At 44.1% G+C, this 17,500-nt stretch overlaps 3 protein-coding genes and 1 pseudogene across 4 annotated transcripts in view; all 4 read left to right on the forward strand.

The window, feature by feature from the left end:
- The window catches only part of LOC307071719 (procollagen galactosyltransferase 1-like), a gene marked incomplete at both ends in the record, with an annotated part of 11,017 nt that extends 7,792 nt beyond the window's left edge, over positions 1-3,225 (forward strand). Inside the window, 4 exon segments of the mRNA XM_079730783.1 lie at positions 34-166; positions 2,043-2,170; positions 2,269-2,475; positions 2,955-3,225. Of these exon segments, the coding sequence (XP_079586909.1) occupies positions 34-166; positions 2,043-2,170; positions 2,269-2,475; positions 2,955-3,225 (739 nt within the window).
- Positions 3,226-6,132: 2,907 nt separating this feature from the next.
- nxnl1 (nucleoredoxin like 1) lies at positions 6,133-7,967 on the forward strand (the record flags this gene model as incomplete). Its single annotated transcript, XM_079729464.1, has 3 exons — positions 6,133-6,368; positions 6,620-6,709; positions 7,655-7,967. 3 exons carry the CDS (start codon positions 6,133-6,135, stop codon positions 7,965-7,967), a joined length of 639 nt encoding a protein of 212 aa, XP_079585590.1.
- Positions 7,968-8,967: 1,000 nt separating this feature from the next.
- On the forward strand, positions 8,968-11,183 carry LOC307071367 (nucleoredoxin-like protein 1; annotated as a pseudogene). Its single transcript has 4 exons — positions 8,968-8,981; positions 9,112-9,214; positions 9,450-9,547; positions 10,887-11,183. The product of its transcript is annotated as a nucleoredoxin-like protein 1 (transcript).
- A 2,331-nt stretch (positions 11,184-13,514) lies between these two features.
- LOC307071273 (adhesion G protein-coupled receptor L1-like) overlaps positions 13,515-17,500 on the forward strand; it is an 11,283-nt gene continuing 7,297 nt past the window's right edge. Inside the window, exon 1 of the mRNA XM_079730254.1 lies at positions 13,515-13,557. The gene's annotated coding sequence lies outside the window, so the exon portion shown is untranslated. The remainder of the gene's footprint in view (positions 13,558-17,500) is intronic.

The raw sequence follows: 17,500 nt of genomic DNA on the forward strand, positions 1-17,500 counted from the left end.
TTCACACTCCATTCCTTCTCCATCGTGTGGCAGGGCCCTGAACACCAGCGACATAGAGGCCATGGGTGTCCAGATGCTATCCGGCTACAAAGACCCCTACCATGGACGCTCTCTCACTAAGGGCGAGCTGGGCTGTTTCCTCTCCCATTACAACACCTGGAAGGAGGTCAGAGAGCCGCACTCAGCTCCAGAGCTAGTCCTAGGCCCTTTGGCTGCACTTGCTTATTGCCAAGGCTTGGCACAGAAGATTACAAATACACAAGTAGTGCAAACATGGTGCTGGGTTTTGATTTAATATTGTTGTTAATCCTGTTTTGATGGGTTAGAAAAACGAAACTTTTGGCAAGAACCGGCTTCTTCTTTTAAGATAGGGTGATACATTTTGAAATATATGAGGTTTTTATTTTATGATGAAACTGAAGCTTAAATTACCATATATGTGTAATGGTGTGTAGTATTCCCATATCACCCAGCTATAGTTCAAATATTTGAACAGTTTGTTAAGACCCAAGCTTAATTGTTGACGTTGCCTACGTCCAAGTTAATCAGCCACGATATTTGTTCAACTCATCCCCTATCGCAGCGTCATCACCTTCTCAAAACGGGCAGTCGGCAATCAATTCAAGTCCATTATATTTTAAATGAGTGTTTAGCAGCTCCGATAAAGGTGTCTTTATTTTGCACAACCCAGGTGAGCACATAGCATAGGAGCTGCCCTGGCACGCTAGTCTTCACCAATAGTGCCCACAAATGTACAAATCCACAGGATCAAGTTTTGAATCTGGGTTTATTGGCACTGTGCACGCTCACTGACTTAAAGACTTATTGGCGGACTTAGAGGCTTAGTAGCGTCGCACAAATTTGTCGCACTGCAATTATTATACGTTTTTGCTATCATTATCGTGTCTGTGATCACGCTTATGTTATAACAACTATTGTTCTAGTAATATTATGGTATTTGTATTATAATTGTAACTAACAATTTGAATGATATTCATGAACACATTTCGTGTTTACACATTGATTCTGGTGGAGGGCTGCATTGACATGCTTTAAAATAGACTTGCAATCAATTGTGTGGTTCTTCGTGTAGAAGAGATGGCTCAGTGTCGTAGCTGTCATCGATTAGAGTGGGAGCGTGTCCTTTCGTGCTGAGTCCAGAAGAGGGTTAGGCATGCAGTTAGAAGTCTGAGTGTTGCTAGTTGCCGTGTTTTAGGGTTATAATGCTATCATAATGCTGAATTCTGAGTGCGGAGCAACATTTCAATAAGTGGCGAGGGCAAGTGTAGGAGGGTTTGTTTTTTAAACTGATTGGAAGGTAGCCTAAGTGGTCTATGCATACACTCTGCTGCGCCTGCTCATTGACATAGAGACTTAGATTGAGAGGCCAGCAAATATAATGCCTGAATGTGAAATGTCCTGTTGAATTCATGATCCATTTTTGTCCAGAAGTGATGCTTCGACTTAGAAACCCTCACAAATTCCTGAATTGTTCCATTGTGTGTCTCTGTGTCCGCAAGCAGTGACGTGGAATCAAGCAGTGACGTGGAAACGCAATCAAAACTCCTGGATTTGTTTATTGCTACTATTGGAGAAAAGTACCTAGCCAGCGTAGTTTGTATGCGCTTACTTTCGTTCAACAAACCCAAAATACAGGTATTGGAGCTGATTGTTTGGAATATAATGGATATCAATGGCTCGCCATCGCCCAGTTTGGCCACACGCCGACACTACGAGAGGGGAGGAGCTAAAATCATGGCTTATTTTCATACTCGTCTGGGACAATGTCGACAATAAACCTGGGATCATAGCAAAGCGGCCAAAGTCTTTTCTCACTAATGTTTTATGAAGAAAAAAAGCGGACTTGCAAAAATGATTCCTTGTGGTTTGAAAAAAAAAGATTGCCCTCCCTTTATTGTATGACCGATGTGTGTGTGTTTGTGTGTGTGTGTGTGTGTGTGTGTGTGTGTGTGTGTGTGTGTGTGTGCGTGTGTGTGTGTGTGTGTGTGTGTGTATCCCGGTGTGCTGAATGCATCGTGCAGATCTCAGAGCGTGGTCTGCAGAGCTCTCTGGTGATAGAGGACGACCTCCGCTTCGAGGTGTTCTTCAAACGGCGTCTGAGCAACCTGCTGTACGAAGTGACCGCCCATGGACTGGACTGGGACCTTATGTGAGTACTATCCGGCAGGTTGCAGCATGTGTGTTGGGGATTCACTTTCCTCTCTCTGCCTCTCTGACTGTTGCTTTGTGGAACTTGTCTTTGTGAAGTTACATCGGCCGGAAGAGGATGCAGGTGGACCACCAAGAAACGTCTGTTCCCAAGATCCACAATCTGGTGGAGGCCGACTACTCCTATTGGACGCTGGGCTACATGATGTCGTTGAAGGGCGCACGGAAACTGCTCAGGGCGGAGCCTCTGAGTAAGATGCTGCCCGTCGATGAGTTCCTTCCCGTGATGTACAATAAACACCCAGTGTGAGTACGTCCTCTCTCCTCTCTGCCTCTATTCTGAGTTCTCCTGAACCACCCGACTGTTTCAGCTGATCACGTTTTAAACGTCTTCATGCTGAGCTCCAACCTTACCATCAATACGACATCATGTCGTAGACTTCGTCAACGGTGAATGCACTGGATAATATTGTGCAGACAGGGAATCATGCGGTATAATGGAAAGTGAGTCACGTATTATCAGTGAACAGTTACCACAGTGACAGACAGTATTGTATCAATTGCTGCCGCAACAACAAAGAGAAACCTGCCTTGAAAGTCTAAAAGCTATGCAGCAGCTTTTAAAGTGCCTTTTTGCCACATGGCACTGGCCGCAGACAGAGACACATGCTGGCATATTTTGTCTTGCCATTAAGAGTTGACCACACAGCTTTAAGAGGTTGGAAGTCTGATGGTCTCTCTCGCTCTCTCTCTCTCTTTCTCTCTCTCTCTTTCCCTCCCCCCAGGTCTGCCTACATGGCCCACTTCAAGCAGCGGGACCTGCGTGCCTTCTCGGCCGAGCCGTTGCTGGTCTACCCCACCCACTATACGGGCGAGCCGGGTTACATCAGCGACACGGAGACCTCGGTGGTCTGGGACAACGAGACGGTCCGCACGGACTGGGACCGCGCCCGCTCCAGGAAGACCCAGGAGCAGGCGGAGCTCAGCTCCAACGCACAGAACTCAGACGTGCTGCAGTCTGACCTGGACAACTGGAGCGCCAAGGAGGAGCTGTGAGGAGGAGGAGGGGGAGGAGGAGGAGGAGCTGTGAGGAGGAGGAGGAGCTGGGAGGAGGAGGATGAGCTGAGAGGAGGAGGATGAGCTGAGAGGAGGAGGAGGAGCTGTGAGGAAGTGGAGGAGCTGTGAGGAAGAGGAGGAGGAGCTGTGAGGAAGTGGAGGAGCTTCGAGAAAGAGGGGGAGGAGCTGTGAGGAAGAGGAGGAGGAGGAGATATCAGGAAGAGGAGAAGGAGCTTTGAGGAAGAGGGGGAGGAGGAGGAGCTGTGAGGGAGTGGAGGAGCTTTGAGGAAGAGGAGGAGGAGCTGTGAGAAAGAGGAGGAGGAGCTGTGAGGAAGAGGGGGAGGAGCTGTGAGGTAGAGGAGAAGGAGGAGCTGTGAGGTAGAGGAGGAGGAGGAGCTGTGAGAAAGAGGAGGAGGAGGAGCTGTGAGGTAGAGGAGGAGGATGGGAGGGGGAGGTGGAGGAGCTGTGAGGTAGAGGAGGAGGAGCTGTGAGGTAGAGGAGGAGGAGCTGTGAGGAAGAGGAGGAGGATGGGAGGTGGAGGAAGAGGAGGAGGATGGGAGGGGGAGGTGGAGGAAGAGGAGACAAATTGAGTGTTACGGTTTGAAATGAGGTGGTAGTTAAATAAATGTCATAGCTGTTTTGAATGTAGGATAGTCTATGTATTTTAGTCTATAAACTTTTTGCAGAACAAATATGGGAAGCAAAGCAGTAGGGGAGGATAAATAAGGGACTTTTGACAGAGGTAAATACGTTTTTGTGTCCCCATATAAATCTCTGCACTATTATTATTATTATTGTTGCCATTATTATTATCATTGCTATTATTGTTAATAATTTGGTGGTTCAGTCACCTCCAGATTACATTCGGCCACAATGCAATGTCTTTCTTTCCCTTTTGTCCAACTGCCCAAGCTCAAGAATAGAATGAAAGGCCCGAAACACAAAAATGTAGAATGCAAAAAATAACAAAAAATACTTTTAATGTAGTCCCTAAATCAAAAGTAATTCAAACATTTTCCATTCCCGCAAATTTTTGCATATAGTTGGTCAATTTGATTGAACAAGGCTTCATTGTATTGTATGACTTGATACGTGCCTTTTTGTCAAAGAATAAAGATCATCTCCAGCGACGTGTTGAGGTCATTGCAGTTATTTTAATATGTGCAAATCAAAGCAGCAAATTTAAGCAGAATATCATGTGGTGATGTTTTTTTCTCTCAGCAGCATGAGAGCTGTGTCTACACATACATTAGATGGCGTGGTTCCACACTTATGTATTACACCCCGGCAGCTTCTGTGTTTGTTCATCTCCTTGTGTGTCTCGGACTAATCCCATTAGATGCCCCTGCAGCCTTCTATATTTACCACCTCCCCTCTAGTCACTGTGAGATTAACGTCATGCAAGTGGCACAGCAGATCTGTACACACAGCACTCACAGCTTGAAAAACAGTGTGAATACCTCAAACCATATCTTGATGCATAAAACATTATCATTTCTAACCTTGCTTGTAGGTTTCAATAAAGGTTTCTAAGGTAGGAGCCATAATCTTCCATTTGATGAGGCCATTTAGACACTGTGAGTCATAGGTATGTCTCTCTTCTCTATTTATTCCCTAGTTCCCACTTTCTCCCCCCTTTAAGTGATTCCCAAGAAAGACCCGTCCAATTTGCAATCCACTTTGTCCCTGTGTGTTATTCTGTCTCTGTCCCCTCCTTCCACCACCATCCTGCTGCTCTTAAAGTAATGGGATTGTTCCTGTTTATCTGCTCCGGCTTTGAGAGTCTCTATTCACACCAAGACGACAGCATACCCCTGTCCTGTAGTTGTAGCCCTGGCTGTCGGCGTGCTGGCAGGGGGGAGACAACAGAGTCGATCCGAAAACGGAGTAATGGAGTAATTGAAGGGGCCTTGAGAGGAAGCCAAGATTGACACACCGGGCAAGACGGAAAGTGGAATTGTGACGGGAAAAGGGAAAGCGGTGGAGAAGCGGGGAGTAGAATGGCTTGAACAAGAGGAAACCGCATCTGGTGTTTTCTTCGTTTGTGTTGAAACAGGCTTTCGAGGTGAGTAGGCTTACTGATTGTGTTTGTCCTTTGCTGTTGTTTTGACGGCTTATTATTCTCTAATACCGGGCCGCTAGAATATTGACATGGTGTACCACGAGCCACTATCAACCTCAACGCAATATATGTGCATACATATTATATTTATTAGAGCAGAATAGGAAAAGGTGAACACATTAGTTAAAAGAAAGGCAAATTTAGGAACAGTAAAACTACAGAGCGTGTACGCCGTTAAACTGCATGAACGCTAAGTAGAAATCTTCCTGTCAACTCTTGGGGCTGAGACACTGAGTTACTCCACTGTAAAGAGTACTGTAACTCCACTTGCATCACTCTGTTTGTTGACACTCTTTGAATGAACCATTCTTGAATCATCTTGGCTCCTTTTACTGGAAATGGACAAGGGCCAAACTCAGCAGCCAGTGGTTGTTTAGTGTATTTTCAACCTTTTTTTCATTCCTTTGTACATCACAACGTCACATCACAATGTGCACCATTTTGGGAGTATAGCTACATTGGGATGTTAATTATTATTTAGGTACTAGTGTTTTTTTTGTCATTGTTTAGTAATTCATCTTGAAATTACTAGCCATTATTGGTAGCAATTTCTGTGTTTGTATCTGCCACAGCGTTTCTCATGCGAGATATGGCAAAACATAGCCAGGTTTACGGTATATTGACGTTGATGTAGAATTATACAGGACAGTACTCTCTTGAGTCCTCTCAATATGGAGTATCGCCAGCAAAACATCCTATTCTGATGGTCAACCCCAATTCTGCATTGTGCATTGTGCTTGTTTGTTGCTGAAAACATTGTTCCTTTCTCTCCCTAGCTCTTCATCATGGTGGACTTGTTCCTGGATCGGGTTTTGGTGAAGAACAACTGGGACCAGGATGAGCTTAACACAGAACGGGAAATCATAGGCACCTTGGAGAACAGGATTCTGATGCTTTTCTTCGCCTGTGCTGGATGTGAGAAGTGCAGAGAGTTTGTCCCTATACTCAACGACTTCTTCAAACGTCTCAAGGACCCTTTCTACATAGAAAACCCAGCATTGTTAGCCCTGGTCTACATCAGGTCTCTGTAGCGATGTTTGCAACTTTTGCCCACACACGCATATAAGCACACACACACTTACACACAAACACACAACCAAATGCACAGACACACACACACACACACACACAAACATACAAACAAGCGAATACACACACAGGCACACACACACTTATACACTCAAACACTCTCACTAATTCAGTCAAGTACAAACACACACACACAGCTCGAAACTCAGCTCTTTTCTTCAATCTTACTTTTTTTTGTCTTAGTTTGGATCAGACAGAGGAGCAACAGGAAAAGTTTCTAAAAGAGCTGCACAAAAAGTCTTTGTTCGTGGCATTCGAGGACTCGTACAAAAAGTGAGTTTGACACCTAGAGGGAAGGAGGGAAGGGAGACAGGAAGTGGCACACAGATGAAAGGAATGAAACAAGAGAGAGCAAGAAAGATGTGTGTGTGCGTGTGTGTGTGTGTGTGTGTGTGTGTGTGTGTGCGTGCGGAAAAAAACCCTAAAACCACTGTATTAGGTAACAGCGATTGGAAAACCTTGAGAAGATGACTGCAGCTACATGATAATTGGTCTCATACGAGGCTAAAGAGTACAATGCAGAATTTCCTGGATGGTGTGTGTTTTGCAAAGATCATGCAAAATGATCGTGCTTCGTACGATATGTCTAATCATTGTCCTTGGTACGATAAGTATAATGTCCATCCTTTATACGGTATGTCTAATTATCGCCCTTCGTACGATACTTATAATCGTCGTCGTTTGCAGGATAAGTATAATTATCGTCCTTTGTACGATATTTATATTTATCGTACGAAGGACGATGATTATTCATATTGTACAAAGGACGATAATTATACTTATCGTGCGACATGAATAATCATCGCCGTTTGCAAGACAGATCTAATCTTCGTCCTCGTACGATATAATTATCTTCCCTCGTACTTTATGTATAATCATTGTCCTTGTACGATAAGTATAATTATCGTCCTTTGTACGATAAGTATAATCATCGTCCTTTGCACGATAAGCATAATTATTGTCCTTCCTACTTTATGTTTAATCGTCGTCATTTGTATAATCATCGTCCTTTGCACGATAAGCATAATTATTGTCCTTCGTACTTTATGTTTAATCGTCGTCATTTGTACGATAAGTATAAATATCGTCCTTCGTACTTTATGTTTAACCATCGTCCTTTGTACGATAATTATAATTATCACCCTTATACTTTATGTATAATCATCGTCCTTTGTACGATATATGTTTAATTACAGTCCTTCGTCCCGCATGGCACAGGGAGCTGCAGGCTAAGTTTGACGTGATCAACGTTCCGACGGTGGTGGTCCTCCGGCCCGACGGATCCGTCCTCTCCGCAAACGCCGTGGACGACATCTGCCGCCTGGGCGCAGCCGACTGCTTCCGGAACTGGCAGGAGGGGGCGGAGCTTGTGGAGCGGAGCTTCATGCTCAACGAGGAGTACGACGACCTCAACCTGCGCAGTGCCACCGACCCCGTCCGAAGGCTCAAGTACAAGACGGAGGACGACAAGAGGAGGAAGAAGTGGTGGGACTTTTGGGGGAAGGGAAAGTATGAAGAGGAGGAGGACTAGGAGGAACGTGCTGCTGGGCAACGAGGGCCGGAGGTGGGAGAACAAGACGAACCAATAAGGAGCGAGGTTTAGACCACGGACAGTGGAGACCTTTTTTTACACTGCCCCAGGTAGCGTAAAAAGTTTTTTAACACAGCCCCAGGCTGCTATGGTTAATATTGAAATCATGATTATTTTTGAGTTTGAAAACATGATGAATTTATTCAGCATTTCTCTCCAAAAAACACTTTGTAACTGAGAACTCTGAAATTTCCCCTTAAAAAAATACACTAAATGTTCAAGTAGAAAATAATTGACAAATATGTATCCAGCTGTTACTGTAAAAACTTAAAAAGAACGTTTTTACTCGATTATTTTTGTTTGGAGGTCGTTTGACCCAAAACTCGATTATAGATAGATTATAATAGATAATTGCACAGCCCTAGCCCCAGGGGTCAAGCGTGACTACACATGGCACTTGACTTAAACCAAATAAACAAACCAAAAAGATTAAACTAAATATATAGTGAAGTTTATCTGTGTTTATTATTAGTAAAATACCAATTCGTACCCATATAAAGGTACCCATAGGAAAGTGTTTCTCACAATGCTGCTGCCATTTGCTTGCTTGTGCATCAAGCAATGATCATGATCACTGATTACAACTGTACTCACCCAAGCACACACACACACACGTGCACACACACACACACAAACACACACACACACACACACACACACACACACACACACACACACACACACACACACCTCCTTAATCCTCCGGGAGACCGTGTGTAGTGACAGGCACCATGAAGGTGAGGAGACGCTCTTGCAGATAAAGCGATTATAGCTGACAGCTTGGGCAGAGACACGAGAGGCGCCAAGACAAGGGGAGTGAACGATTGACTGCATCCTAAAGGTGAGAATATTTTCTTTGTGAATTATCTTGCTAAAAAAGAGATTATATAATTTCAGTGTAAAAAAATGACATGTTATTTGATTCCATTTCTTCACCCTCATGCGCAAGAAGTGGTTGGTATGTGTACACTAAAGTATTCAACTTTTTCAACCATTCCCCATTACTTTTTGTAAATGAAACCCCCAAACTCAAGCCCCACAGACATGGTGGATCTGTTCCATGGTTCTCATTCTAGTGAAAAAGGGACCAGGATGAACTGGACACAGAAAGGGAGATTGTCCTGCGCCTACAGAACCACATACTTATGCTATTCCCTGCATCTGCTGCAGGGGAAATCCGCCACAGTGTGTTCTGTTACTTAAATATTTCAGAAACATCTGACAGATGAATTCTGTGCAGGGCGCTCTGCCCAGCTACTTCTTCTCAACATCAGGTAAAATAGCACGTGCACACACACAAACACACACACACACACACACACACACACACACACACACACACACACACACACACACACACACACACACAAACACAAACATACATACACACAAACACACGCTCAATTTGTATTTTCGAACCAGTCGGAAGAACAGCTGCAAAGCTTTCTTAAAGAGCTGCCAAATAAATGTTTGTACCTAGCCTACGAGGCCCCCTACAGGACATATAAAGTCCCTGTTTGGCACGACTAGCTGTCTGCACAACTAGCTGTCTGCACAGTGTCTGCACAACAACCTGTCTGCACAGTGTCTGCACAACTAGCTGTCTGCACAGTGTCTGCACGACTAGCTATCTGAAAAACTAGCTGTCTGCACAGTGTATGCACAACTAGCAGTCTGCACAGTGTCTGCATAACTAGCTATCTGAACAACTAGCTGTCTGCACAACTAGTTGTCTTCACAACTAGCTGTCTGCACAGTGTCTGCACAACTAGCTGTCTGAACAACTAGCTGTCTGCACAACTAGATGTATGCACAGTGTCCGCACAACTAGCTGTCTGCACAAATATCTATCAGCACAATTAGCTGTCTGCACAATCAGCTCTCTGCACAACCAGCTGTCTGCACAATTAACTATCTGCACAACTGTCTACACAATTAGCTATCTGCACAATTAGCTGTCTGCACAACTAGCTGTCTTTACAACTACCCGTCTGCACAACTGTATGCACAACTAGGTCACTGCATAACTAGCTACTGTATAACTATTTATCTGCATCTAGTTGTTTCTACTAGTTGACTGCATATCTAGCTACATGCATATTTAGCTACCCCCATGACTATCTGTTTGCATGACTATCTGTTTTGCATAACTTGCTGTCTGCATAATTAGCTAACTGCATAACTACCTACTACATAACTATCTGCATTACTAGTTTTATCCATAAACAGCTATCCAGATAACTAGCTGTCTGCACAACTAGCTATCTGCATAACTAGCTGTCTGCACAAATAGCTTTCCGCACAACTTAAATCTGAACCACTAGCTATCTGCAAAACAAGCATTCTGCACAACTAGCTGTCTACATTACTGTCTGCACAACTAGTTGACTGCATAACTAGCTACTTCATAACTTATTCCTTCATAATTAGCCATATGCACAACAGCCAATTCATATCTTGCAGACTGCATAAATAGCTACCTCATGCCTATTTATCTGCATCACTGTGCTTCATAACTAGCTACCTGCACGGCTAGCTGTTTGCATAACTCCCTGTCTGCATCACTAGCTAACTGGACAACTACCTACTACATAACTATCTGCATAACAAGCTTTATGCATAACTATCTATTTGCATCACTGCATGACAATTTAGAGCTGTGTACCTCCATAAACTTCAGTTGGAAGAACTTTATTCCAGCAATTGGTCCATCATTGAGAGGGCTCGCTAGAGGCGGATCGGAAAAATTATCATATTTACTAATAACTAAAACAAACCCTAGGGGATACACATAGCCAAGGTTAAGAATATGCCTTCGGATGTGTTAGCATTCTCTATGCCTTTTCCATTTCCCTGTAGGGAGCTGGAGGCCGTGTTTGATGTAGAAGAGAAGCCCATGGTTGTGTTGCTGCTGCGGCCAGACGGTTCAAGTCCTCTCCCCGAATGCCGTGGAAGAGATCTGCAGCCCGGTCCCGCAGTGCTACCGCAACTGGCAGGGGGCCGCCGAGCTGAGCGACGGGAACCTCCTGATGAACGAGGACTTTGACGAAAAATCCATGAGAGGCTTCAGTGAGCCCGTGACTCAAGTACAAGGTGGAGGGCGACAAGAGGAGGGCGAAGGAGGAGACGCGGGGAGGGTTGGAGTGGAGGTGTTGAAGACGGTGAGGGCTTAGGGAAAGAAAGGACTGCAGCATGAAAACCAGGGTGAAGGAGAGGGAACACCATGAGGTTGACGGAAAGAAAAGCTGCTCCTCAAGGGGGTTATAATGCTGTTTCCAAAGGCGATATATCAAAGGAGTGCTTCTGGAAAGACCCTTTGAACTGATTATTATGATTCACCATAAAGTTGTCCTGTTTAAATTATGTTTAATTCATTAATAAATTAAAGTTAATTTAGGCTTGTGAATTCTTACTGAATCTGCCAAAAGGGGATATCAGGCATAATAAATTATTAAATGTGCAGTAATGGACTGCCTTTTAAGTTCCTAAACACTGCCAACTGCTGCAATGCTCAGTAACAATGGAACATGGCCATGATATTTTGGCAAGTGTGTACAGTGGATGAAACATATATCCTTTAGTTTCACTGTTTACATAAGGCCACACTAATACTTGCATTAAAACTGCGAAAATATGACTTCTAAAATTAAGATCTGATACTAAATCTGCAATCTCCTTTTGCCTGTTGTTGTTTCTTAAACAGTGGGCTAGCTTATGAATATGGAGCTCCCCTCCCACCTGCTAATAAGGCAGGAACAATGCGCCGTGAATTTGGACGAAGACAATCCACAAACAAAATCGCATTAGGATTCAATCCGTACAAATATAATAACCGTGTTCAAACAATCATTAATGGTGCTCACAACAGGTTGGAGGAGGCCTTTGTGCTTCTGATTCAGGGTCATCCTTTCGATCATTAGGATGATTATAGACATGGTACCTTGTGAACGACAAGAATACTGGGAGTGTGCTGCATAGTCATAGTCGCTCCAGTAGAATTCACATATAGACAGACCTCCATAATATAGCATTCATGGTTGTTTTTCTTATTGCAAATATTGCCAGGAATGCAATGACCTTTGGTTTCTTGGGTAAAGCTTGATCAATTTAACATGAACGTATGAGACTAGGGGAGAGGCACTGGTATCGTTGGCCACAGTACTGGACTAATGAGTATGAGTGATGTAGCAGTAGATGTTGAATACAGGCCTATAGCCATGTTCTTACTTATAAAAAAGACACTCCAGGTGACTGGCTTCATCCAAGCTGTTGATAGTAGACAATTTAAATGCTTAAAACTGTTGATGGCGTTTAAAAGAGGCTGGCCTATAAAAGCATCAATTTGGCTCTTTCCATTTCTCAATACAAACCATGGAATGATGTGACGCGATTCAATATTTAAAAACAAAATTATGCAATCCTGCCTCCTTTTTCTATATGATCTTAGCCTATTTCCCGCTCTCCCTCTCTCTCTCCCTCTCTCCTTTTCCCCCACCCCCTCCCCCTCCCACTCTCCCCCCTCCCTCTCTCTACGCGCCTCTCTCCCTCACCCCTCTTTCCCTCTCTCAAGAACACTAGATAGGAACTAGTGCACACGCGCGCACACACATCAGTACAGAAACACACATATTGCGCGTTCCCGAGCGCGGCACGCGCAACAAGCGAACCCACGGACAGAGATAGCGCAAATAGAAGAGACAGAACGACGGATACTAGGCGAGGCCATGAGCGGGAAACCTCTTGCTCAGTCGGTCGCCCAGATGCGTTTTAATTTTGACCATTTCCTCAAATGACTCCTGCCTACGCTAGAGCTATCGCATCGCAAAGACCACCTCGAGGACATCGCCTCAATTTGTCACGAATTGTCAACGTCGAATCTTCGTCGACGTTATTTTTTCTTCCATTAAGGGATGTAATTGAACGACACGGAACACAATGACGAATACTAAACGGGCTTAATTCGGTTAACGAAAAACAACCACGGGGGCCGAATCAGATATGAGGTATGTCTGCTAAAATATTTCATATCCCGCGAGCGTAATTTTTTTTGCCCTCTCTCAGTCTATCGGAAACTATAGGCCTGTATATTCCCCGCATCTTCCATGGGCACGAAACCCATGGGAGTGATGGTTCTGACGTGACGCACGGCGCTACAGCACCACCGGGGGAAGCCATCGAGCCCGGAGAGGACAGCGGGAGGAGAGGATGTTACATGTCGAGTGTGTCGCGTGTCGTTAGGGGGAAGGACGCTCAGTTGTTGAATGCCTATGACTGAATCTATTGACCGCCTTGACGTAGTTAGTGTCGCCCGAGCACCAGCCGCATCCTCCCCTCCGTTGACTCGTTGATTTCACGCCTCGAGAACGAGGCGGTGCGGCCGGGGAGCGAGAGGTGGGCGAGCGGTTGGGGAAACTATAGAGGCAGCGGGAGGGCGCGGACATACAGACACGGGATGCGGGAGACGCAGTGAGCGGCGAGGAGGAGGAGGAGGAGGTGGAGGAGGAGGAGGAGGGAAACCAGAGGACTGACGGTAAGATATTGATATAGCCAATGCGACCGCCACCCCCTCCCTCTCCCTCCTTGTTCCTTACAGCTTATTCCCTCTTCTATTTTCTCTCGCCTTTTTCTTTCATTTCCTTTTCTTTCTTGTCCTCTCATTAACCACACTCGCATGCGACACGCAGGTTTTACGCAAGCGCACGTGCACGCGCACACAGCTCGGCACACGATAAATAACACGGTAGCTTATTGGAACCGTTACACTTCCTGGTCGTGTCGTGGATCAGCAGTGGAGAGCTTGTCTCCTGTGATGTGTGCCGCCGTGCGTGCTGTCAATCACACCGCGTCATGTCTTCAGCGTCCTGCCAGATGTATCGGAGTGTATATGGGCCCCTTTTATAGGCCTCCATCAAGTGGAGGGAGATGTGACTCAGGTTGTCCTTTTCAGAGCACGCACAAGCACATACCACACACGCACAAGAACACACGCACAATCGTACACACACACACACACAGACACACACACACACACACACACACACACACACACACACACACAAGCATGCACACAAACAAAGGAGACTAAACACGTGTTCATTGTTAATTCAAATCTAATTCAAATCTCAGATAGATAGATAGATAAATAGATAGATAGATAGATGGATAGATAGATAGATATAAATACAGATATATATAAATATATATATATATATATATATATAAATCGGTAGATTGATAGATGGATATCTAGATGACATAGCTAGATGGATGGATGGATGGATATATCTATAGATAGACAGAAAAATATACATAGCTGCATAGATACAGATACATATAGATAGATGGACAGATAGACAGGATGGGAGGATGATCATCAATATTTCAGAGAGGAAGGGATGACTGGGTCAGTTGAGGAGGCCATGGACGTGAGAGCACCACCGAAGAAGAGAAGCCGTCTGGAGGGGAATAGACAGGAGTGATGACATCCTGGAGATAATGAGAGAGAGAGAGAGAGAGAGAGAGAGAGAGAGAGAGAGAGAGGGTGATGGAGGCTTATTGGCTGTGATTCATGCTCATCAGGCAGGTTTGTGATCCATTGTTGCCCTTGAGTGTGAGTTCTGCAGCTGATCAACGAGACCAGTTTCTTGTCTTAAGAATTTTGTTGTGCAGAAAGAGCGGGTTACACTGCACATTTCATCACACAACACTGTGTGTGCGTGCGTGTGTCTGCATGTATGGCGTATCTGTGTGTGTGTATGTGTGTGTTTGTGTATTTGTGTGTTTGTGTGCCTACCTCACCAAATCATATCATAATTTCAACTGACATATGGCTTCACATTGTTGGACGTTCTTTACCTGAGTGTGTACGTTTTTGTATGTATGTGTGTGTGTGTATGTGTCTGAGATGCTTGAATCTATCAATATAAGATCATACTATTGGCAAACCAATATGTATTTGTTGGATGATAAGTAGAGTAGAACAAATACACAAAAAGACACACCCACCTAACAATTATTACCGTAGAATTGCAGTTTTGAATTGTAGAGAAGGACCAGGTCAAGGATACAAATTTAGAGCCATACAAACACTACATTTGATTTGATGTGGTGGTATTTGGATAGTAAAACACATATCTGGCTTGCAGTATAATCATCTTGACAAGTTCTTGTTTTCTGGAATTACCATTTTTGAATCCATGTCATGCAGATGCAGTGATCGTTTGCTTTGGACTCACCTGAGCTTCTCCTGTAAACAAATGAGACACTCTCAGATCTCTTCTTTGTGACGGTGGCTTTGATCTCATTGCTGCTGCCAGATTGCTGAAGGATACTATACTATAGGCTATTATACTTTACTGAGCCTTTTTGGAGTATAGTCCAATACCAGGCAAGGTGCCATACATCAGATTATAGAAATACACATTTCGAGCAACCCAATACTACCTCTTTATCTTAATGGCCTTTCACTGTTTACTGTAAGTCCGTTTGAGATTGCGTATGTGTATGTGAGTGTGTGTGATTGTCCGTGTTTCTGTGTGTGTGTGTTTGAGAGAGTGTGTTTGCATGTGTGTGTGTGTGTGTGTGTGTGTGTGTGTGTGTGCATGGTTGTGTTTGAGTGTGTGTGTGTGTGTGTGTGTGTGTGTGTGTGTGTGTGTGTGTGTGTGTGCATGTGTGTGTTTGCATGTGTGTGTTGGAGAAAGAGGCACAGTCAAAAGGAGAGAGGCGGAGGGACATTCGCCACAGTAATGACAATCAGAGATAAGGATAAGTCTCTATTTTTAAAATGGCAATCAAGGGTAATGGAAATCACAGGCAGATGGTTTTTCCCATTCGACAGCATTTCCATCGTTCAAGAAAAAACACCCAGTAGTGGTCTTGGTAACGACAAGGTTAAATTGATGTCCGATTACAGAGCAAGAAGCAAAGGCAGGCTGGATTGATTAGTATGCGTGCTCACCTATAAATATTTAATATCCCCTCCTGCATTTGGGAAATTGTCCAAAAAAAAGCAATGATGATCCTCAGGTTTCAGATGGTTGGCTTCGGCTCATCTCTCTTCAACAGGATGTTACAAGTCTAATGCCGTAGGCTACTAGGAGGCATGCAAAATTTGTGTTTTGATTTGAAAAAGATGGTTGACCAAACCAAGTAGTGTATTTTGTTGGAAAGCTGTAGATTGAATAACCATCAACTCACTGGTTAACAATGTCATTCTAAAAAACAATGGTATTACTTCACATTACAATAATTTAACTGATCATCAATTTCAGGATTATATATCCAATAACAATTTAATTTTATTTAAAACTAACCAGGACTATTATTGTCTATAGAAGTACTGTGTGATTATTGATTATATTGCTACCTGTATTTTCCAAAATTACCCAATTGAAAGAAGAGGAGCCTGATTTGGAACAAATGAAAACCTGCACGTTAATAACTCTGTACGGGACTCAGGTGTAGCTCATTACACTAATCATAGGTCTGAGTTTGATTTAGTTACGGCAGTGCACCAATATAGAAGCATATACTGGGTTCAAGACAACTCCGAACTCTGAGACTCCGACTTTAGCCATCATTGCGTTACTAAATATTAGCTAGCTAATTTATCTGTAAAATGGTCGTTGAATTCCACATATCCCCAAAAAATCGAAACGACCTAATATTATTATAACAGGAACAGGAACTTACTTTACCGTATGATATTGCGACCTGTGAAAAAGGGAGCATTGTGTCCCAGTTGGTCGAGGCAGGGCTAGTCAGTTACCGCAGACAGTTGCTTTGACGACAGGGAAAACCACATGCATCTGCCAGACCAACATTCTGGCCACACAGACAGTCACCGGCACCTTTTGGATGTCCTCTGCATTGACCCTGCGCTTGGCTGCGCATGGTGGATGTTATAACTGTTAATTAAATATCCCGACTTATGATAAAGTTCGGTCCCTGTTGCCACCTTCAAATGACATCTAGCTAACAAAAAAATAATTTCTGCTGTATTATCATTAATCTTCTGCTTTTGTTCTCATACAACGTGATTAAACTGAAGATAAACCAAATTGAAAACAGAAATATATCGCTGTGCTGCCAGAGTTATATTCTTCTACATTGCGGTATTCTTCTTCTTTTTTTTACAACAAACACCTACACACCTTTAGGCATGCATCACACACGCACGGGATACAGGCGCGATAGGGAGATGGAGGCTAGCTGTTCTGTTAAGAGCACAGGGTTACTTGGCTTTTCTTGGGCCTCATTTCATGGTTGCACCCTACGGCGGTAGTAGCTCTCTCACTGTAAGAACAAGACAGTGTTGGCTCACTCTTCATCACCCTCTGTCGATTCTCTCTCTCGGTCGATTCTCTCTCTCTCTCTCTCTCTCTCTCTCTCTCTCTCTTACACCATTTCTGTCTGGCTGTCTGTCTGTCTGTCTCTCTCTCTCTCGCTCTCTCTTACACCCTTTCTGTCTGTCT

Source organism: Pollachius pollachius (assembly GCF_949987615.1).
Source record: "Pollachius pollachius genome assembly, chromosome: 2".
Classification (NCBI taxonomy): Eukaryota; Metazoa; Chordata; class Actinopteri; order Gadiformes; family Gadidae; genus Pollachius; species Pollachius pollachius.